We start from the raw sequence: 23011 nt of genomic DNA, 5'->3' as shown, positions 1-23011 counted from the left end.
TACTGTCGCGGAGGACACTCGCGGCCACTAAACAGTGGTGCTTTAGCCCCAAAGCACCAGATGCAGTAGTTTGAGAGAGACAGCACTTGTAGCCCAGCCTTTCCTGGCAACTGATCGTTTAATCTCTCTAGTTCCTGCCAGAAGGAGGGATGAGGGCTGCACAGCGAGGTGGCATGGAAGAGGCCTGGGTGCTCCCGGGCTGTATTCTCATATCCCGAGAGGAAACAGCTGCCGGAGGGGGAAGGAGGAGTGACTGGACGGGGAGGATGGGGCGGCTGTCCCTGACTGAGAGGTCAGGGCTGGAGAGGAGCCCGCTAGGCTGCTCTCATCTACCTGGTGTTTCAATAGACGCACCTTGAGGCGGTTCCCATCTTCCGCTCTCAGTGAGCAGGCGTCGCATCTCCTGGCTGTAAGAGTTAGATACCACGTACCATCTTCCTATTCGTTCATTCATTTGTTCAAGAAATAGTTCGTGAGGGCCTATTGTGTGTCAGGCCCTGTTCTCAGAGCTGGGGACTCAGCTGAACAAAATTGACAAAGTCCCTGCTGTTGTCAGTTTCATCTAGTGGGGGAGACAAACGAACAGCACGTAAGTCTATGTCTGTTGGTGATAAAGTCCCTGAAGAAAAATAAAGCAGGCAAGGGGCTAGAGCAGGATTCATGGCCAGGGAAGGCGTCTCCAAGGACATTGGGGCAGAGAGCTTGAGGGAGTGAAGCACATGCTCTCTTGGGGATGACAGCTCTCCAGACAGAGGGCAAAGTGATTGCAGAGGCCACCTCCCACCCCACAGTGAGGGCAATGCCAGGAGGGCATCCGGGAGGTACAGACACCGAAGGAAGCAACAGGGCCAACCCTGGGTGAAGTCAAAAGTGGAGGGGTTTGGAGTCATGTATAACAAGAGTGTCCGAGCTGGCCTGTCTTACGTTTCCCCTCTGACCTGCTGGCCTCAGGCTGCAGGCAGGGAAGTCCCAGTACTTCAACTTATATCCTGTCTCGGTGTCTTATCTCAAATCCATCCCACCTCTTTTTCATCACTGCCCACGGCCTTCTCACAAATGCCTCTTCTCCATGTTTATGTCAGCCACCTGTCTCAGTCCAAAGTGTCTCCCCCTCTATCTTTAGAGCTTGGGCAGACACAAATGGAAGAAATGGAGGGATTTGTTCATGCGGAAAATACATTTTGAATGGCTGCCACGTACCAGGCAAAGGGGTACGGAGGTACTGGGGGTACTGTGGTAAGCAAGGCAGTCATGGGGTTTCAATGTTATGCAGGCACTTTTAATGCAGTGCAATAAATGCTGTGATGGTAGCAGTAAAGGGACGGGGCTCTAGGAGCCCGTAGGATGGGCACCCACCCCAAGTTCAGGAGTTAGGGAGGGCTTCCTGGAGGAGGTGATAACCAAGTTGAGACTGAAAATGCATAGGAGTTTGCCAATGTGTCCCCTGCACCTCGAACACTGCTTGATACATGTTAGGTGCTCAGTAATTATTTGTTGAATGAATGAGTGAATGAGGAGGAAGAATGTTCCAGGCAGGAGAGCAGCATGAGCAAAGTCCAGCAGGTACCAGATCCAGGCGGTGGCGGTGGAGCTGGGAGCCAGAACTCAAGCTCAGCATCTGCCCATCTGCGGCTGATGCCCTCAGACTTCCTAGACAGCGTGCCGCACGAGGGTACTTGCAGTGTCACTTCACCACCCAGCAGAGTCTGAACATAGGAGCCCCTCGGTCCTTATTCGTTGAATGCGTGGAAGGGAGAAAGTTTGGAGCTGGTGTTTCCCAGCCATCTCACTAGATAGGAGAATGGGGAGAGTGCCCAGAGAGGCGTGCCCAAGATGGCATTCATTCCACAAATATTTATTCAGTACCAGCTACACACTGGGCCCTGGGGGCACAACAGTGAGCGGAACCAGATGTGGCCCCTGCCCTCAAAGGGCTTACCATCTAGTCGGGGGACAGATGGTAATCGACGGGTCACATAATTACCAAGTGAGACTGGAGTCCCCAGGAAAAGCCCAGGGGGCTCTGAGCAAATAGAGCCAAAGAACTGACCCAGACTGGGGGGTGAGGGGGTCAGAGAATGTTCTGGAGGGAATGGGACTTGGTTGAGATATGAAGACTGAGTAGGCATTCCCTGGGGGTGAAGATGAGAATAGATGGTGGGTGGACACCACGGGCTAAGACTCAGAGGCACGAGGCATCTAGTTTATTTGAGGAGGTGAAAAAGGGCTAGAGTGGCCGGAGCGTGGACAGAAGGAGATCAGCAGAGGGAAGCAGAGCTGGAGAGCTGGGCAGGGCCAGGCCTTCCAGGGCCATGGAAGGGATTCTCTGATATTTATCTTAAGGTCAGCAGGAGGCCACTGGGGAGTTATTGGAGCACAGGGTTGTGGCACGCGATCAGGTGTGTGTTTCTAGGCGAGTCCGCATTGCAGGGGCCCAGTTAGGAGGCCACGGCGGTGGTCCAGGTGAGAGCTGGCGGTAGGCAGGGAGGGAGAGCAGCAGGCTGATGTTTGAGAGAAGAAATTGCAAGGAGGACTCTGGTTTCTGGCTTAGCACCTGGCTGCAGTGGGAACGTATAGCAGTCACAGAGCCAGGGATGCAGTTTCCGGGGAGACTGAGAGTTTGCTCTTGAACGCGTGGCATCTGAAAGTGTCTTGGTGACATCGTGTGGAGGTGTCAAGTGAGCAGTGGCTTGTTGAGAACCCAGAGGGGCTTCCATGGAGGCTGGGGGTCCCTTGGCTGCTGAAGCCAGGGTTAAGGAGCAGCTCGGCCTCTTTGAACCCTGCCAGTAACAGGAGCCAGAAGAGAGGCCCAGTGGGGCGGGGGCGGTCGGAGGCTGGCCATGCGCTCCAGCCTGCCTGCAGCCCGTCAACTGCATGGTGACGGAGTGTTCTTCTTGGCACCACAGTAGATCTGGGCTCAGCAGTTGGCTCTAAGTGCTTTTTGCCCTGACGCTTGGAGACGAGCAGTGTGGGCAGCAGGAGGGCTGGGGTGGCAGAGGGAGCCCAGGAGACGGGAGGCACAGCCCGCTGGGGCCTGCTGCTTGCCTGAATAAATACACGTTTACCCAACAGCTACACACGTGCCTCACATCACACACTGTCATCCTGGCGCGGGTGGGGGGTGTTACGGGGCAGGAAGAGGAGAGTGTGTCTGTGTGTGGGGTGGTGACGGCCTGTGGGTTTGTGCGCTAAAGTCCAGAGGCCTCGGAGGACAGGAATATTTCAAAGTCCAGGTGGGATGGACAAAGCCTGAAGACATCTCCCTTCTATTTCTTCCTTCATTTAGCAAAGATCTTGGTCAGAAGTACCAACTCTTCTCCAGGTGGGAGTACTGGAAAACAGGGGAAGCAGAATCTGGGACAGGCATTGAGGTGGGCTGGGAAGAGGCAACATAGAGCCCCTGACTTAGGGAACCAGAGGAAAATATAATAAGTATGTGGAACCTCCTTGCAGATTTCTGGGGGTGTGTCAAGTCTGGCCAAGGAGCATACACTATGTATTTGCTCACAGAGACACAAGGAAGAAGGAAGTAGTGCAATCCCCAAGATAGTACTTAGTGGTTGTCATTTCATCTCTTAGCGGGAACAAGGGAACTACTTTTATAAAATGAAGACTTCATTTTTTTTAATATAGCTTTTAATCTAAAGGAATTTTTTAAATAAATTTTTTAATTTATTTATTTTTGGCTGTGTTGGGTCTTCGTGTCTGTGCGAGGGCTTTCTCTAGTTGCGGCGAGCGGGGGCCACTCTTCTTCGCGGTGCGCGGGCCTCTCACTGTCACGGCCTCTCTTGAGCACAGGCTCCAGAGGCTCAGGCTCAGTAGCTGTGGCTCACACGGCCAGTTGCCCCGTGGCATGTGGGATCTTCCCAGACCAGGTCTCGAACCCGTGTCCCCTTCATTGGCAGGCGGATTCTCAACTACTGCACCACCAGGGAAGCCCAAGACTTCATTTAAGATCAGTGTTGAACTGCCCCTTATTAGATTGCAAGGCCTGAAGAGGCTGCTGCCTTTGCCACATCTGTTGGATGTAGCCTAAGTTCAGACAAAGTCCTGTGGGAGTTCTCCTTGAGAAACCAGCTCTGAGCCTGGCTAGGCCGCCTCTTCGCTGGCTGGAGGGAAGTGACAGCCTGCCTGCAATCACCATAATTGATAGCTTGTGAGGCAGAGACAGTAAATAATTGTTCCACAAGTTTCAAGAGCTGGCATAATTAGTACAGTTAACAATCTTATGTGATTAATTGGTTCATTCAGTACCAGTGTGAATGGGGGAGAATATGGGCGGGAGAGGGGGCTGGAGCCCCCCAAACACCCGGCCATGGGCTACAGCCCACTGCTCATCAGCCAGGATCTGGCCTCTGAAACAGCATCCGATAGTCAAGTGACATTAACCTCTGAGAACTAGGACTCCAGAGGCCAGGGCAGAGGGCAGGTCATAGAGCAGGGGCCCGCAGAGTTTGGCCGCATTAGCAAAGACTCAAGGGAGGAAAGAATTGGATTTGACTTCCATGTTGTTTCACGTTAGCCGAAGGTCAGAAAGCTGTTGTACGTGGGGATAAGGCTGGCCTATTGGTTCGTATAGGTGGGGAGGAAGCAGCTGCTTCACGGAGCTCCAGACTCCCTGGCTTAGAGGGATCCCGGGAGGCCATGTAACCAGTCTCTTGGCCACTGAGCTGAACTGCTCTTGGGCATCCCTGTCAGAGGAGACTGGATCGTATTTTAAAATTCTCCAGGGAAAGCTGTTCTAAAAGACGGATAGCACACAGCCTTCAAATCATGTGCCAACTCCAATCCATTGATAGACTCTGCTTAGAGCACTGGGTTGGGAATCCTGCGGCCAAGTCTGGGGAAGAGCTCTGTGATCGTTTGGCACTGTCTGCCCTGAGTGCAGAGGGGAGGAGAGGCAGCCTGAGTGCCAGCGATTGGCAGATCAAAACCTGCCTGATTCACCCAGGCTGGCCTGACACTTTCTCCCAGTGTGGTCTCCTGGGGCCTCACTTATGGCCTTTTAGAAGCAAAAGCGGTCTTCATCTCAACTTCAGGGAGCTGAGAGGCTGTGAGAGACAACCAGGGTGACAGATGTAGACCCCGCTTGTTGGGGGCCTCTTTCTCACTCCTGGAAGATCTGGGAGATAACAACATGAAGCACTGAGCAGAGGGGTGGAGAGTCGGCACCAACCTGCTGGGTTCATCCAGGCTATACCTTGCCTCCATCTGGACGCTAACCCATCCTAGGCAGGTGGCAGCTGCCCTCTTTCCCTGGAAAGAGCTGGTGTGCTGGGAGCTTTGCAGTAAGGCAGAGCTGAGTCCCGAGCTTGGCCCCTCCTCGCTCTCTAAACCTATTTCCTGCCCTTTACAATGGGCTAAAGCCTCCAAGACCATGGTGAGCACTGAAGAGGAGAAAGTGGATGAAATCCCCAGCACAGTGCTGGTCCATGAACACCTGAACTCTCTGCCTGAAACATTAATACCAGTCGGACCAGGCAAACCTCTGGAGAGCAAACAGTGGCCATAGCTGCACCCCTTCAACCCTGGTTAAGCCAAGCTCCCCCTCTTGCTGTTGCTCCTTCCCCCACCAACCCATCCTCAGGGCCAGGGAGCGCACACGGGGTGCACTGGATTTGGGGGCCCACCACAATCACACTCCTGACATGGGGGTCCTGAGCCTGGGGGAGGGCTCTGGGGAGAGAAAGTGGAATTCTCTGGGGGTTGAGGTGGGGGAAAAAGGGAGGAAAAGCAGATGCAGCAAAGTCTAGAAGAGGTTTCCCCTTCCACTACCGGAGAGCCAGCCACCCCCCGGCTGCCTCCCCCAGCAAAAGGCAAAGGCACATTCGCGGCAGCAAACATACACACGTATTTGCAGTACAAGCGAGCGGCAAACCTAATGATTCGTGATCATTATTTGAAGAGTCCCACTGTTACAGATTTATTTGTCATTTCTTGTAATAACACTGACGGTAATGAATTCATTTGTATTAATGTGAGTGTCACGCGGACTTCCGTTGAAATTCTGCATTAATTAATGTACCATTAAAACAAAGTGTCGCCCAATTAATATCAAACGGAGGTAAGGCTGCCAGGGTCCTCATCATCTGGGTTTCATTTGTAATTCATGGTATTAGCACCCCGCTTAATGAAAGTCATCTGCAATTCCTACCCATGGTCTCTCCTACTTCCTAGGGGAAGGCCAATGCACCCTCAGAGCCACCTGCACTGGGCACCCTGGGGCCAGGAGGAGGACGGCTGGGGAGGAGTCTGTTTCTTGGTAGAAATTGGACTCCACGTTCTTAATTCCAGCTGGGGCTTGGGGAGACCCTTGGAACTTCCTGACCAGGTTGGTTGGTCATTGACTTGAACCAGCCAGGACATGTGTGGAGGCGCCGTCTCTGGGTTCTGTTAGGGAAAGGGAGGCTGGTTTGCTTTTTGGTCAAGTCTGGTCTTAACAGACGAGGCCATGCTGTCCTAGGACTGCCTTCGAGCAGGATGCATCTGGGATTCTGGGTCTCCACCTTGTCTCGGGGTCAGTCTGGTGGTCTTTGTGTGCCAAGATTTTGGCTGTCCCCAAGGCCAGTGGCAGAGTCCATGGCCCTTGGTCTACCATGCACAGTAGACCAAAGAGTTGGACTTTCCCCCCTGTTCCTCCGACAATACCCTCGGAGGAGCCCTCTCCCCAGAGCAGTAGCAACAGATGCTCCACCCCACCCCAGCCTTTAGAAACCTCAGGACCCCTGTCATGGGAATGTTCTCAAGGACAACAGAGCAGGGAACTGCCCCCCTCCCCAGGCGTGTTCCTTGGATGAGTGGATCTCCCTGGGTCACCCCCACCAAAGCAGGGAATGGGAGGCTGCCATTACCTGGTAATAACAAGGTTTGTCACACTGCTGGGAGCTGCTGCCACCATTACTGTGCGCCAGGCACTGGGCTAAGTGTTTCATAATCATTACTTCATACCCATTTTCTAGATGAGGAGGCTGAGGCTCCAGGAGTTTCACTACTTGCCCAAGGTCACATGGAAGTGAAAGAGGGGGCAGGACAGGCATCTGGGATGGTTGCACTGATGTCTTAGTATCTTCCCGCCCTTTCGGGACCATTTGAGAGCTAGTGAGACAGAGCCGCAGGGGTGCAAGGCCCCGGCTTCCTGATCCCTGGTGCCCTTTGTTCTTCCCAGAATGTCCTTCCTCAGCTTGTCACCCTCTCTCAGGGGCTGTGCTCTGCAGTCCTAGCACAGGGCAAACACTTACCACCAGCGGTGGGGCATTTTAACCTGTGTTCTGTCCACATGAGCGTGTTATGTATCTCAGTAGAGGGCAACACCCTGAAAAGAAGGAAAGGGAGAGAGAAATGCCTTTATCACTCTTTGATTCAGTACATGCTGCCTTTATATCTTCTGAAGACAGTCTGAAGCAAAGGGGCTGGCTTTGCAGCAAGGGAGCCTTGGACTAGATTTCAGGAAGGACTTAACAGTCATCCCCTTGTAGAGCAGGAAGGGAATGTGGAGATAATGTGCTTCAACTCCCTCATTTGACAGATGAGGACTTGAAGGCCAAAGAGGCTTGTAACTTGTCCGGGGTCCCACGGAGACCACATTGATTCCAGGTCTTCTGTCCCTCAGCCCAGAGCTCCTTGTACCTGAAGGATAAGAAAGATGGATGTTCAGGGAATCACCTCCCGTCCTTGCCAGGACAAGGGAGGGGGAGGTCAGGGAGTAAGCACTGAGGTGGGTGTCTGCCACCACTGACTACCTATGTGACCTCAGTCAGGTCCCCTCCACTCTTTGGGTCTCAGCTTTCTCATCTCTAGGGCGACTGGGTAAGGCGGGGCTTCTCCCCCCAGGCTGTACATGAGAATTCCTCTGGGAACTTAAAAGCACAGAGGCTGGGGTGAGCCCTGCCGTTGATATTGTTTAAAAGCTCCCCAGGTTTTCTAATACACAGCCAAGGAGCGAACCACTGGACGAGGTGATTTCTAAAGTCCTTCGTCGCCATGATATTCCCAGTCTCTCTCCACTTATTGAAGATTAAACCGTTTCCCAAGATCCCGCGGCCCCAGTGAGTTCCTGCAGCTGTGCTCTCCCTGCCTGGGTCCTGGTCCCACCAAGCCCCCTCTCTCCAGCCTTCACCATCCCTCAGCTCCCCCGCAGCCTGGTTTGCAGCCTCCCCCAGCCTGTCTGCCTTTAAGCCCCCAGGCACCAAGTGACAGGTTCCACTTATCACATCACACCACCTACTGCTGAAGGGCTGGCAGCAGTAGCCATGGGTATCAGAGAGGCAAAACCCACACCAGGACTTGACCACTACTCCTGCCTGCCCCGGCCTTTGCTGCCCTCTTCACCTGGCCCTTCAGAATGCACACCCATCTGGGGACGAAGGGGCACACCGATGGGTGGAGCCCAAGGGGCAGGGGGCGGGGAGAGATGAGCAGGAGAAGTTGCATTGCTTGAGCTGTCTTCTTATTCAGAATCCATTTGTTAGCCTCAGCTTCCGTAGATGTAAGGCCACCCTAAGGAGATTTGCGTATTCATTTTGTTTACCATGATTCATCATCATGCGGGGGAACGAATTTGGGGCTGGGAGATGGAGATGGACCCTCATTTGTGAGCCATGGAGCTGTGCACAGAGAGCTCAGGGCAGCACTGGAGGCCCCGCACACCCAGAGTGGACTCCATTAGGACAGAGATGGGGGTGCGTGCCACAGGGAGAGCCCCCCAACCCTGCCTCTCATCCGGGGCTTTTATCTCTGCTGAGAGCAGAGCAAGGACCTCAGCCTTCAGAGGCATCCCCTCCCCTTCCAGGCCTTCCCACCAGAAGTAACGTTTACAAAGCACTTTACAGTTTATAGACCCTTACACCTGCCCCACGAGATAATAACATTATGATAGAGCCTAAGGTTTGTTGAGCATGTGTTATGCACTAAGCACTTATTGTGTGTTATCTCCCATAAGCCTTATAAGAGTCCCATGGGACAGGTTTTCTTATTATGCCCATCTATAACTATAAGGAAACTGAGGCTCAGAGAGGTTGCCTAACTTCCCTAAAGTCACACAGCAAATAAAGGGTGGAGCTGGGACTCATATAGAACGTTCCCTTTCGCACTTGCTTCCTCAAAGCCTCCCTTTATCGTGTCTCTTTTCTTCCCCACAAATAACCACTTGTGATTGCTCATAACCGTTTTTTTTTTGTTGGAAAGATAAAGAATGTGAGTGTGGGCAACGCAGTCTTGTACTGTGTTGCTCCATAAACGTGTTTGGGATCGATGAATGAAAGAACGTGGCAGCTCCTGATAACTGACGCCTCCCCTTCCAGCACCTTCCTGGTGACGCCTGGCTCCTTTAAAGTCCTGAGCCTGGAACCTCTAGATGGCCTAAGTCATTCTGTAGCAACCCCTTTAAACATCATTAGTAGGCCCTGGCACTTAGCCAGAATGAGAGGATCCCAATTTCTCAAGGTCATCTTGGCCATCCCCCTGCTTTCTGGACCTGGTACCCTTTGCTCACTGAGCACTGAGCACAGCATAGCGTGGTGGTTAAGAGCTTGGGCCCTGGTGCAGCGTGCCTGAGTGCAAATCCCAGGGTTCCTGCTTAGTACACATGGCCTTGGACATCCAGAGAATGGGGATAGTAATTCTGTCTGCTTCACAAGCTGCCAGGAGGATTATACAAGATAGATAATGCATGGAAAGTGCTGAAAACAGGGCCTGACACACAGGAAGTCCTCAGTCCCCTAGACCCCTGGAAGGCCTTTTCTTTTTTAAAAAAATATCCTAAGGAACTCCATGCATCTATCAGTTGCCACTTTCCAGAATCTACTAAGTCTCAAGACCAGCCACGTCATGCCTCCGCCAAACCCTGTTTCTGTCCTGGACTCAGCCCCCTAGGCTCAGGGACAGAGTCCTGGAACCCAGATGACCCTGGTTCTGGACTCCAGGGTAGCTTTTTAGAGAGGACTCTTCTATAGGTTACATCATAGCTTTCCCTAATTTTTTATCTTAGAATTTTCTGCTTCTGCAGAAGGTTGTAAAGATTTTGTTTTGGGCTTTGATTTTTTTCAGAATGACTTATTTTATCTCCCTCGCAGCTCTGTGTGGAAGGTAGTGCAGGGACTGCTGTACCCATTTCCTGGATGGGAAGACTGAGGCGTCAAATGTTTGCATTGATGTCCTGTAGCAACAGAGAAGGAAGTCACACAGATCGTTGTTGGAAAGCCAGAACGTGACCCAGAGTTTGAGGACAGTTGTTTCTGGTTTTTTTTCCCCCAAATCAGGCCAATGTGCATGGGGGGTAATCGTCACTGAATGGATCCTTTCCTGCCTCCAGAAGCTGGTTTCCAAGTCCCTTGTGGGGGAGGGAGCAGAGGAGGCTCCCAGGAGTCTGTCCGACTACCTTCTCAGTTTGGGGAAGGGTGGGAGGGTAAAAGTGAACCGCTGAGGTCTGGATTCTGGCCTCCACTGCCGTTACTCCTCCCATGCCATAGAGAGGGAGGTGGGAGCCCAGCCCTGAGGAAGGGGGTGGTACCGCCGCCGTTGAAAGCAGCATGCCATGGGGACTGGAGCTGGTGTGGGCCTGGGGGCCGCCTCGCCAGCGCGGCCCTTCCTGTCCCCTTCTTCAGCCAGCTGCTGGGCTGCTCTGCCAGCTGTGCACCGTCCAGGAGGCACCATGCCTGGTGCTGCAGCACGTCCCTCCCTCAGCTCCTGCAGGTCACAGGTGAGAGGGGTAGAGGTTGGCTGCAGGGGGGCAGGTGCAGGGACAGCCCTGGAGTGTGGGAGCTAAAGGGAAGTGGCACGTGGGGCGGGGGTGGATCTCGAAACCCTTCTGTTACTCATTCTGCAGGAAGGTCGCTGGGCTGGGGTAGGGATACTGCTGTGTGTGTCGGGGGGTTGAGAAAAATTACCTGGATCTCCTTAATCTCTGAATTAGAAGGTAGCTGGGGCCATTTCACACTTGGATATCCTACCTGGCTTTGAAAACCAAACTTCTGAGAAGAAGGAAGGTGGTCCCAGATGTCCCTCTGCTGAGGCTTCTCCTAGTCTTGCACACCCAGCACCTTTGTAAAGCAGAGCCTGGGAGTGTGGGCAGGAGAGGGTGTCTCAACCTGAGTTGGGCACGTGTGCCTAGAAAGCCCAGGCAGCCAGGCCTCTTCCGGAAAGGGAGGGAGCATCAGTTCCCTGTGCTGGGTGGTGACATCTGCTGTCTAGGGGAGCTATCAGCAGGAATGCCTGTGGAGAGGGCACAGGTTCCTCGAGCAAAGGTAGACCAGCGCTCTGGGGGGCTGCTGTGTAGACCAGTCTGACTAAAGCAGAGGTTCTCAATGGGGCAAAAATGAAAGATGAGTTTGGAAACGGAAGCTTTGATCAGACTGTGGTGACGTTCAAGGCCCAGGAGGAGCTTTTGCCTTGGACAGAAAAGAGGAGCTGGTGATAGTGTTTGTGGAGGAAAATGAGATCGGGGGTGTGGATCAGTGCTTTAGGGCAGTGACTTTCCAGGATTAGTTACGGGAGCAGGGACGAAAGAGGGGAGGCCACTGCAGTGGTTCAGCCATAGGGAGATTTTTTTCAATTTTTATATTAATTTTATCAGCCATATATGCATGAGCTTAAAAGTCAAATAGTGAAGCTAGTCTTATAATAAAAATAGCAGTGCCCTGCCTCATCCTTTCCCATTCCTGATTCCCATCCTGAGATAACCTCGTTCAATTTCTGTTAGTTACCTTCTTATTTCCAAATTGCATGCTTATAAATTTTTCAGTTTTAGATACTATCTATCGACTTTCAGCTGTGAAGGATGAGAATTGCACTTTCGCACCACCCTCTACCTCGTCTTTGCTGCACACACACACACACACACCCCACTCTTAATATGCTCCACCCATCCTCCCAACATAATTGTATCCTTCCTCTTAGCTCAAACAGCATTTAGTGTATACAGCATTATAATTACGTAAATATTATTCACAGCAGAGCCACATAGTGTACAGTACTGTCATTATATTTCCTCTGTAATTATAGTTCCTCTTTTGTTTTCCCTAGAATTAATAACTACCTCTTTTTCGTTTGCTTGCGTAGTGTTCTATGAACCTATCATTTTTTTCATCCCTAAATATTCTGACATAATTGAATACCTCTTCTCAATGTATTAAAAGAATATTGATTTTTTAATTCAGTTTGTATTTTTCTTGGCAACATTCTCCCTGGAGCATTCATCCTCCTGCTTCAATCTGGACTGACTGTGCTCTGGCTTGCTTGCTATTCTGGAAGCTGAATGGCTAAAGAGACCTGATGTAGGTTAGGCCTGGGGGAGGAGAGGGCATTCACCCTAAGAATATCTAATATATTAGGTCCAGGTACATGGGTTCCCTGTTATCCTCTATCTTGGTTTATGCCCTCATTTTGGTGGAGTACACCCTTCAGTAATTTCCTGAAAAAGAATTCATGGGATTTTTTTTTTTTTTTACTTTGAAAAATGTGTTTATTCTACAGTCATATTTGTTGATAGTTTGGCTGGGTATAGAACACTAGAATGAAAATAGTCTTCTTCATAATGTGAAGTCATTTTTCCTTTGTGTTCTGGCTGTTAAGAACTTTGATGCCATTTTGATTCTTGATACTTTGAGTGTGGCCTTTTGTTTTCTCTCTGAAAGTTTCTAGGATTTTTTTTAATACTCAGTGTTTTGAAACTTCATCATTTTATGCTTCAGTGTGGAGCTGTCTTCTGAACACATAGTGTGGTCTCCTTCCATTTGGAAGCATGTCCTTCAGATCTGGGAGTTTTCTTATGTTACTTCTTGGATAATTTCCTCCCCTTCTTCTGCTCTGTTTCCTCTCTCTGGAACCCCTATTAATTAGGTGTTGAATCTTCTGAACTACACTAATTTTCTTCTCCCCCATTTTCCATCTCTTTGAGTTTTGTCCTACTTTTAGAGAAATTTCTTTATCTTCCAACTCTTCTGTTGACTTTTTACTTTCAACTAGCTCTTTCTTCCTCTTGAAAGATTATTTCAAAGATGCTGTCTTGTGTTGTCTGTCTAAGCTTGCTAAAGATACTTATTGTTGTTACTCCTTTTTACTGTTTTCCTCTCTGTTTTTCACATTAGAGGCTCTTCTCAAATGTATACTTGACCTTTAGTTGTCTGTTCATATTTAAGAGTGAGTTCACATTTACCTGCCTGGAAGCTTGCTGTGTGTATTAGGACAGGGTAGGGAGGGGCGCTGCTTATTAACCAGTGGGCTTCACTATGGGATGATTAGGTGAGGACCTGGATTTTTTTTGTAGGAATTCCAACATGTTAATACTTGTGTTTTCTCTTAGGTCAACTTTCCCTATCTCCTGCCTGGCTGTCAGTCTCCAGGAGGCTAAATGGCTAAAGAGGCCTGATTGGAGATGGGAGTGGAGGGGAGATGCAGCTTTTCACTTAACCTCCCTGTTTTCAGCTGCCTCGTCCAGCTCCCAGTCTGAGTCCAGAGCCCAACTAACTCAGCCCCTCCAGAAAGCAAACCTCCTATCTTCTGCAAGAGTTGGGGAAGGCATCTGGGAGTCTTACCACTCTTCTTAAAGATTTGTAGCCAGTCTTCCTGTTTTGAGCATCACCTTAAGTCTCCAGTTCCTGGGCTTTTCCAAGATTCTGAGGTGCTGGCCTAAGTTTCAGCTTTCCCATCTCTCCTAAGGCAGGTTCCAGTTCCATCTGTTTCCAGGATTCTGTTGGCACCTCTCATCTGTTGTCACCTCCTCTCCTATTCTTTTTGCCCTTATGGATTTATGCATTTTTAATTTCCATATTGTCATTTTGGTGAGGGGGTTGGGACAAAACCAGAAATCAATGGAGGTGTTTAATCTGCCATGTTTAACAGGAAGTCCCGATTCTGTTAAAACATTTATTGAATGCCTTCTATGTGCAAGTGACAGTGCTAGGACTTCGGAGGTGGCCAAGGTAAATCACAAAGAGAAGGGGAAGGAGTTGAGGAATGTTGAAGGAAGAACTGCCAGGCCCTGGTGATTGATGAGGAGTCAAAGTCAGGAGAGAAGGGCACATCCAGGATCACTCCAGCAGGCGAAGAGACTGGCGGAACTTGGGAAGTCAGGATGGGCGTTAGGTAAGCACTTTGATGGAGGTCTTCCTGGGATTCAGAACAGGCGGTCCACAGCCAGAGGCTGAGAAGGAGCAGGGCCTCAGAGACGGGAGAGCACTGAACTGCTTCCATGGAGATGCAGAACAGCTGAGAAGGCCAGCCCAGCCCAGGGAAAGTGCTCGAGCCGTGTGAGGGTGTGTGGGACTTGGGGCCCAGCCCTTTGGGGCCCCTCCTGCCCACAGAACTGGCACCTCCACCTGCCAGTCTGCCTGGCACTCAGAGCAGACCCAACACCTTTTAGAGTCCAGTGCACATCACCCAAGAGAGAACAGACACTGGTCCACAGAAGAGATGTTGTAAAATGATGTCTTCTAGACTCCTCTGCAGAGAGAGGTGCTGGAGCACTGTGTACATGTGTGGGTGTGTGCACACACCGTGTGCCCTCTCCCGACCAGAATGGGGCCACCTGAGGCATCCACGGAGGCCTCTCCTGGTTCTCTTCCCTGCACCACTTCTCTCCTTGGACCCTGCTCTCAGCTGGTGCCCACACGTGCCTTCTTGCCCGTTTGAGAAAGAAATACAGCCCAGGTCTCTCATAGACCCCACTTCCCCTCCCCCATAAGCTGGAATGCCACAAAGCCTCCCAAACTTCATACCCTCCCCAAGCACCCCAGGAGGCCCCTGGCTCCAGAGTCACAAGTGAAATAGCACCTCTTTGGCATTCAGGGGAAACCAAGGCACAGGCGCCTCCACTTTGCCCTGGTACCACCCCACCCCTCCCACCCCCACCCCCGTCAGAAAGGTCTCTACTTATGACTTTAATTCTTCTTGTCACAGTGGGAGCCCATTTCCTTATCCCCAGTGAAAGCGTGCAAATTTTGAGATACCTTCTTCCTTCTGAAATTCTCTTTGGGCTAAAGGTTCCCACCAACCCTCTCTTCTCTAATCCCGCCAACCTGAATCTCCCATCTTTGGGTCCCTTGTCATCCCCAGCCCTTCCACAGAGGAAATGAACCAGTTCCGCTTGAGCAGGGGCCCTGAGCTCACTTTCCACCCTCATCTGCTGGGTTCCCAAGGTCTGGAGACACAGAGGTGACCTGATTTTGAATCCTTCTCCCACCACTTACAAGCTGTGTGACTTTGGACAAGTTGCTTCATTTCTCTGAGCTTCCATTTCCCCCATCAGGGAAAAGGAGGTAATGAGATACAATGTGTAAACATGCTGACGGATGAAGGGTTGAATCCCTGCCCTGCCCTGCCTCAGGGACCAGCAGCCCAGCCTCTGAGCCACAAGCTTGGCCCTGGAGGGTCTGTTCCCAGCTCGGAGCCACCGAGGCGCCCTCACCTTGTCGGAACTCCATCTGTCAGGAATTTATTACTAATGCATTTTATAACAGGCTTTATAATAAGATATTAAAGACTGTGGCAGCATCTAGCAAGCATTGCATAAATATTAATAACGCCTTTAGAGGTGGCACCTATGGTGGAAACGGTTGGGCTTGTTCCGAGGTTTGTTCCAGGGTTGAGAATAAATCTAACGGGCGGGGAAGGAGGGTGCGCTGCGAAGATGAGAGAGTATGGCGTGCTGTTTTCTTTTTCCCATCTTCCTTTCTCTTGCTGCTTTGAATTTTTATAACACTTCTTTTCCTTTGTTCACAACTTTTCCTCCATAATGTGTCTTTTGCTCCCTTAAGTTTTCCTCTCCTTTCTCCCCAACTTTCTTCCCTCTTTCTTCTCTCTAAAACTCTCTCCCTCCCATGCCCATTTCCCTTTGGCCCCCAGTTCAGCCCCTTTCATCACCCCATCCTATTTTTCTTTGACTCCCTGTGGTCTTCCTGCCGCCTTTCGCCTGGTCTCCTTTCCCCTTGCTCTACACTCTCTCCATCTCTGTGTCCCCTGTCCTGCGCTCTGCCTCTCTGTCTGGCCCTCTTCCTGCCTCGCTGCCCGTGCGCCCCCCACCTGTTCCAGTGAGCACCCTGAGCCACCTCTGTAGAAGCCCGGAGTGTAACGTGACTCACACTGCGTTTGAGAAGTGAGCTATTTTTCATTGTTATTAACGAACAAGATCTCTTGCACGGTAGAACTTTGCCAGAGTCTATTCCCTTGTCACCCCAAGAGCAGCAAAGAGATTTATTTGTCTCTGAATTGCGCAGGGTGGCCCATTTACAGCAGGTCCATCAGAAGTGATGTGGAGCTTAAATGTGAGCTGGAAGAGGCAGGGGCCTGCCCTGTACGCGACCTGCGTGGAGTGGGCCCCTCGCTGAGAGGGACAGCCCAGCAGGGGCAAGGGATTTGCAGGGGATGATGCCTAAACACACTCCCCGGACCCCAGGCAGCGTGGGCGGTGCATCTGGGGAGATTTCCCTTGAAATGACTCAGAAGCTGTGAGGGAGAGGATGGGGTTGGACAGGGGATGCAGTGGAAGAAGGCGCTCTGGAAGCAGAGTTGGGACAGAGAAGTGCGCTAAGAGGCCTGTTTTAGGAACAGGAGTAATCACGCCCCGTGGGGCCTTTCCTCCCAAGACCAGCTGCTCCTTTCCAGCAAAAAGGTGGAACCAGAGTTGCCCTAGAATGGGGCTGCACGGCACCCCCCAGCCGAAATGGGCCTTTTGGCCCTGCCTGCACAGCCCAGGCCCACCTGGCTATGGTTCTGTAGACCCTGAACTCCAAGGCCAGACACCGTAGGGGGTAGGGGGCGCCTTCCCCCTGGTCTCCTGTCTCCAGGCAGGCAGAAACTGGCTCTCTGGGGCATCCTCCTCCAGGCCTGTCCTGGCTAATTGTGTCAAGCCCACACTCCTGCCACCCCATATGCATGCTGATCGTTTCAATGGCCTGGATGGATTTGCATGTTAAAAGGAGTGTCTGGGGACACTTAGAAAGAAGAGGGAGCCGGCATTCCTTCACCCAGGCCACTTTCTTCTCCCCATATTACTTCCTGTGCCCTCAACAGTCAGCAGTACTGGCCATGAGCTTTGCTCTCTGTGGCCCAGCTGTGGGCCTTAAAGGGGCCAAATCCCAGCAGGCGAGGGGCAGGGTTAGCCTGCGGCAGAGCCGTGGGGTGAGGAGGAATTGCCCGCGGCTGGATGTGTTCTGGGGGTGCCAGTGGGGCAAGGAGCCAAGACCCACGCAGGGCAGAGTGAGCAAGTGGTACCAACAGGAAGGACAGCGTGCACTGTGTCTCAGCACCACAGCCAGGGACAGGAAGGGAGGGCCAGACAGGGGCTGTGAAGGCCGGGGCCAGGGAGGCCCTCAGAGACCCCTGTCTCTGCTTTTCTTTTTCACCGTGCTCCGTTCTCACTGCAGATGGGCTTCCTCTGCCACCCTGTAACTGTGGCTTCTGTGTGACTTCCGGCCTGTCATGGTGCCCACTCTACCCCAACCAGGTAGCAAGAATCTTTTTTTCAGTTCCCCACAGAAAACTGATTGAGTTTCCAAGGCCCCATCTGATTGGCCCGCTTGAGTCAGGTGGTTACCCCTGGACCAATCACATGTGGCCTGGGCCTGAAGCCACTTGGTACAAACATGAACACCTAGGTCCATCCCTCTGAGCAGAGCTGCGGGTATAAAGAGCATCTCTACTCGGAAGGCGGGTGGGCAGGGAGGCAGTGGTTGGTGTCTCCGGGTGAGGTGAGAAAAGCACTTATATGTGAGTCAGAGCACCCAGTTTCCAGTCACAGCTCTGCCGTTAACCACCTGTGAGATGGAGAGCATGGAAGCGCATCCCCTCACTTTTCCCATCTATGAAATGGGAGACTAGGCTGGCTAATCTCCAAGGTTCCTTCCAGCTTCTGCATTCAAGCCGTCCCTGAGGGGTGTGTGGTCAGGCCTGGCCTTCGTGCTCAGGAGCTTCCTTGGCCTCCAAGCACCCCTCCCACCCCTGCCTCAGATCCCACCCCTCCCAGCTCTTTGCCAGGCCTATTTAAAACCATTTCTAAGTTAGGCAGAAATTGAATAGGTTTTCACTGCGGGGCATGAAACATAATCCGAGAAGGTTGGACACAGGACCATCCCTTATTTTCCCCCTTTTCCTGTCTTCTTGGACCTTGCTCTTAAATCCTCTGATCACAGCCTTCACCCTGGACCATTCAGTATGGATGGGTGAAATACCCTCTCCTCCCTGAGGCAGGGGGCTGGAGAGCTGATGTTCTCGCAGGAGCCGTCCCTCTCCTCTGGGCACTAGCTCCACGTGGCGTGTACTCTGAAGTGCTGTCTCGCTGCCTCACAGGGGGCTGGTCACTCTGAAATCGGAACATGTCCATCCCTCTCGTGGCAGGAACTACAGGCTTCGACGGCGTGCCTTGTTCTGGAGCTGGGGGCTGATGTCGGCACTCCTGCGATGTGCATGTTGGACCTAGAGATGGGGGCGGGGGGAAGAGAGAGAGCTGTAGCTTAGCTGAGAACCTCATAAAGACCTCCTCGAGACCAGTGCCGCCGTGGTGGCGTGTTGGGGTGGAGGCTGGCTTCGCTGAGCCCAGCACCCGAGGAGTACAGTTTCTGGGGTTTTGCACGTGGCGGCTCGGGGTAGGTCCTTGCAGAGTACCTGGGTCCATCAGGGTCCCCCAGGAAACAGTTCATCTCGGATAGTTTCGATAAAGGCATTTCGGTGAAGAGACAACTTCCAGAGGGGGCGCAGGCCTAGGGGGACGTTAAGGGATGTTGAGGCACCAGAGACTAGCAGCAATGGGAAGCTCTTTCTACTCCTAGGGCTGGAGGGGCAAGGGGAGGGGCTGGAGCGCACTGAAAACTGGGGCCAGGGAGGAGAGGCTGCTGGGTTGGAGCTGGAGGGATTGGGGAAGTGATGCCCCAAACTCTTTCTCCTCCTGTCTCCTCCCCAAACTCTGAGCTCCTACCAGCCCCTCCCGTTGGCAGAAGCCAGCCTGCAAGGGAGCCTAGGAATGCAGTCCACTGAGGCCGCCCCGGGTGGGGGAGGCGGGGCGGGGTGGTGTCATGGCAGAGCAGGGTACTCGGTAGATCTGGGGATTGCAGACAGGGAATGCCCAGTGCGGTATCATTAATAGTCATCGTGTTTCTTTATGCCTCCCTGCCCTACCCTTGAAGGTGTTCTTGTCTGCCGTCCTCTAGAAGGCATTCAGGCAATAAAATTACAACTGTCATCTTCTAAGCACTTATTATGTGCTGGGAAGTTTACACTCATGAGCTCGAGTACTCTTCACATTAACCCTGTGAGATATTATTAACTTCGATTTACAGAGAGGGGACTAAGGATCAGAGAGATTAAGTAACTAGCCCAAAGACACACAGTGAGGCTCGGGTTTCAACAGAGGTCTTTCTATCCCTGAAATCCTAGCACTTGTCCAGTCTACCCCCTTGTATACTTGATGCTCTTTTGGAGGGAGAGAGAACATCTGTTTTCCAAGCCACTGAGATGGGTAGGGCAGACCTAGCAAAGGCAGAGCAGGTTCAGGAACTCAGAAGTGTAAGGGAGCCTGCTGGGTTGGAGAAGTACAAATAGCTCTACCTGCCAGGAAATAGTAAGCTGATGAGAAAAGAAACTACACGTGATCTTAGCCAAAAGGCCAGGATGCGGCGCCTGCCAGGAACTGAAGTGTGGAGGGGGAGAAAGCGCAGGACCGCGGGGGCCCGTGTCCCGTGCAGAAGGGCACTGGGGCATCATGGATGGTATGGAGGAGAGGGTCCTTGCCCATCTGCCCCTGTCCTTACTGCTGGTTGGAGAAGGACAGGATCTGAGCCTGTCCGTTCAGGCTGACACTTGCCTGATGGGGGAGGGGCAGCACACTCAGAGAGAAACAATGGCAACTTCATGACATTGTCCTCTGGAGGCCCTTTCCAGACTGACTAGGGGCCTTGCAGAGAGCACCCTTGCTTCCAGCAGCTAGTCCTGGGGAAGGGCTGACAGCGTACCCGAGAGTGGTAAGAGAGAAGCTTCTCAAGGTAGTGCCAGGGCCCAGGTCATGGCCAGCAGCAGGGAGAGGGGGCAGTAATATGAATGCCCTCCTTGGAAGGAGCCCTGCAGGTGTCAGAAGGGACCCAGTCATTTGTCCCAGTGTAAAAAGATCCCAGAGGACTAGGAATGTTGTCTCTGCCCTCAGGGAACTTTCAGTCCAATCCCTCACTCCTGGCTGGGGGGTACCACCCATGCTGGCAGGTGACCTCAGCACCGTGCAGAAGAGTTAGGGAAAGAACCGCCATCGAGGTTTAGAGACGTGTTTAGAATAGAGCTTAAGAGCATAGGCTTAGCATTAACTGCACCTGAATTCAAGGCCTTCTCTGCCACTGCCTAGCTGTGTGACTTGGGTGAGTTGCCTAACCTCTCTGAGCCTCAACTTCCTTTTCAAAAGTGGGATAATAGCAACCACCTAGAAATCTGCTTGTTACAGAGCTGACAGGTACAGCCTACTGCACAGACATGGCACATAACAGTCAGTCAGTCAGTCACCGGGAGCAAGGATTGTTTCTTCCTTTCTGTCTCTGGGCAGAGCCTCGTTAAGTTGCCTGTCTTCAGATGTGTCCAGAGCTCACTAAGTTAGGAATAAATTTACTCACGCAGAATTTTGCAGTCATGACTTACATGCCAGGCATTGTGGTGGGCGCGGCGGTGATGAGAGCTGACAGTTGGGCAGAGGATGCGAATACGCAGATACTTAGAATAAAAAGTGCTAAATGCTGTCATAGGGATTCGTTCATGTCTTCATAAAGGGTATTTACTGGACACCTGCCATGTGCCAGGCACCGTGCTGGGCAAGGCAGATAGAACCCTAAGGCTTCCATGGAGCACATGTGCTATGATGGAGACAGGCACTGGCCGGGGAATTACAGAAGAATTCTGGGTGATGAACCATTCCAGGGTGCTGTGGGACTCTGAGTATAAATAGTGGCAGGGGTTGGGGGCGTGGTAGGGGCTGACCTGGCTTAAGGGTCTGGAAGGCCTCCATGAAGAAGTTACATTTAACCAGAAACCCCAAGTCAGAAAGGGGCAGGGGTCTGTCTATACACAGTGTGTAGCAGAGGGAATCATGGAAGGATCCCAGGAGGTGGTGATGTTTGAGCAGGCTTTGTGGGCCTCTCTGGTTACATGGCCCAGGCATGGCAGGTGGATGCCCCAACCATGGGCAAACCAGGTAATCTCTGTGAGCCAGGCAAAGTCCCCAGACTCTCTGCCACATCCCCATATCACTTATCTCCCCGCTCCCTGCCCTTGAAACCTCCAATACGCAGACTCCTGGCTGCCCTCCAGAGCAGCCCGTGCCTGAGGCTTGGGCAGCCAAGGGGCACCTGACAGTGAAAACAGAACCGCCAAGAAACAGGGGGTTGGGGACCAAAAGACCCTCATCCGGAACTCCAGGACGAGCAGATCATCTTTGGAACTGGTGCTGTTACAGCCACCAGGAGGCCATCAAAAAAAGGGGAAAAAAATAGATGGTGCATTTTAAATTCCTCTGAACCCTCTTAGAATAAAAATGATAAAGCCGCAGGTCTGGCTGGCTGGAGGGCCATGGTTAATGGGCTTTGGGGGAATAGTCACTGACGGAGGCAGCTGCTCCAAGCTCCAGCTCACCCTTTTATTTGCTTTTTTCTCCCCCAGGACACGCCAGTGGGGACGCCCATCTTCATCGTGAATGCCACAGACCCCGACCTGGGTGCAGGCGGCAGCGTCCTCTTCTCCTTTCAGCCCCCCTCCCCGTTCTTTGCCATCGACAGTGCACGTGGCATTGTCACAGTGATCCAGGAGCTGGACTACGAGACCACGCAGGCCTACCAGCTCACCGTCAATGCCACGGTGAGTCCCGGCACCGGGGGCCCAGACAACCAGACGTCAGCCTCTTCCCACCCTCGAAGGGAGCACAGAACGTCAACCTCGTTCCCTGCTAGTCAAGGCTCATAATGGTGATGCTGGTGATCAACAACAGCTGATGTTGCTGAGGGTCCGTGCTATGTCCCTGGTGCTGTGCAGAGCACGCAAATGGATTGTCTCCATTAAACCTCACAACAGCCCTATGTCATAAAAGTTAAAGGACCCATTTTACAGATGAGGAAATCGAGGCACAGGAGCAATTCAGTGACTCGCCCACAGTCACCCAGCAGCTGGACTCCAGTGCCTGCACTGGTAACCCCGTGGGGCATTCCTAGTGCAGGGTGTCCTCTCACTCTGTGGGACACAGGACAGAGGTGTCAACCCAGCTGTGTCTGACACCACCCAACATGCAGGGGCCAGAGGGTCCAAGCAAACTAGCCACTGCTCTAGAGTGGTGATTCTTACACAGAAGAGAGCACCCGTCTGCACCAAGCGCCGTGCTGAGTCCTGGGAATTCCAGGATGAGTTAGTCAGGAGAGGGCGGTGGGAGAGCAATAACTATCCCATTTTATAGCTGACACTGTTGAGACTCACAAGCTGATAAGTAGTGGGCAGCAGGAACCCAAACCCGGTCTGACCCCCTAGTCCACTACCCCCATGGTCAGGAGTCTCTGAGTCTCCAGAACAGCACTGCTGCTTGGACACTGTTGCCAGCTGTTATCAAGGGCCTGGGGGCCAGGCAGGCCACACCCTCAGTAGGGTTCCTCCCCTGCACGCCCCTCTTCCCCGCTCCTGGAGCCTTCAGCCGGCAGCAGGGCGAGCCGGCCTGCTGTCCCTTAGATTTCTGTTTACAAAGCTCAGGTCAACAGTGAAACAAATCACAGGAGTCCCTCTTGACCCTCCAGGACCCATCAGCCTGGCACACAGCATCCACCGCCTGGCCCCATGTCACTGCGAGGGGGCTTCCAGTAGCGCTGGGGGCTCCACTTGCAGTGACATGGGGCCAGAGCCCAGGGGAAGACACACTGGATTGGGTCCAGGGTCCAGTTTGAAAGATGGCGTTCCCCCAGGATTGGACAAGATCCAGAGAGGCCCCCCAAACCAGGAAATGCAAACTTTTCCTTTGTACCTGGTCCAGCGGCCCCTGGGGAGGCCACTGCTGATGACACCCACATTCCTTCCT

At 52.4% G+C, this 23011-nt stretch overlaps 1 protein-coding gene across 1 annotated transcript in view; it reads left to right on the top strand.

Annotated features, from left to right (window-relative positions):
- Nucleotides 1–23011, top strand: part of CDH23 (cadherin related 23) — a 450353-nt gene that overhangs the window by 156755 nt on the left and 270587 nt on the right. Inside the window, exon 8 of the mRNA XM_027129962.1 lies at nt 21619–21813. Within this exon, the coding sequence (XP_026985763.1) occupies nt 21619–21813 (195 nt within the window). The remainder of the gene's footprint in view (nt 1–21618; nt 21814–23011) is intronic.

Source organism: Aethalodelphis obliquidens, unplaced genomic scaffold (assembly GCF_003676395.1).
Source record: "Aethalodelphis obliquidens isolate GAN/ISIS:26980383/991018 unplaced genomic scaffold, ASM367639v1 scaffold37, whole genome shotgun sequence".
NCBI lineage: Eukaryota > Metazoa > Chordata > Mammalia > Artiodactyla > Delphinidae > Aethalodelphis > Aethalodelphis obliquidens.
Note: the sequence above shows the minus strand (reverse complement) of the source record. Positions and strands in the feature narration are given on the sequence as shown.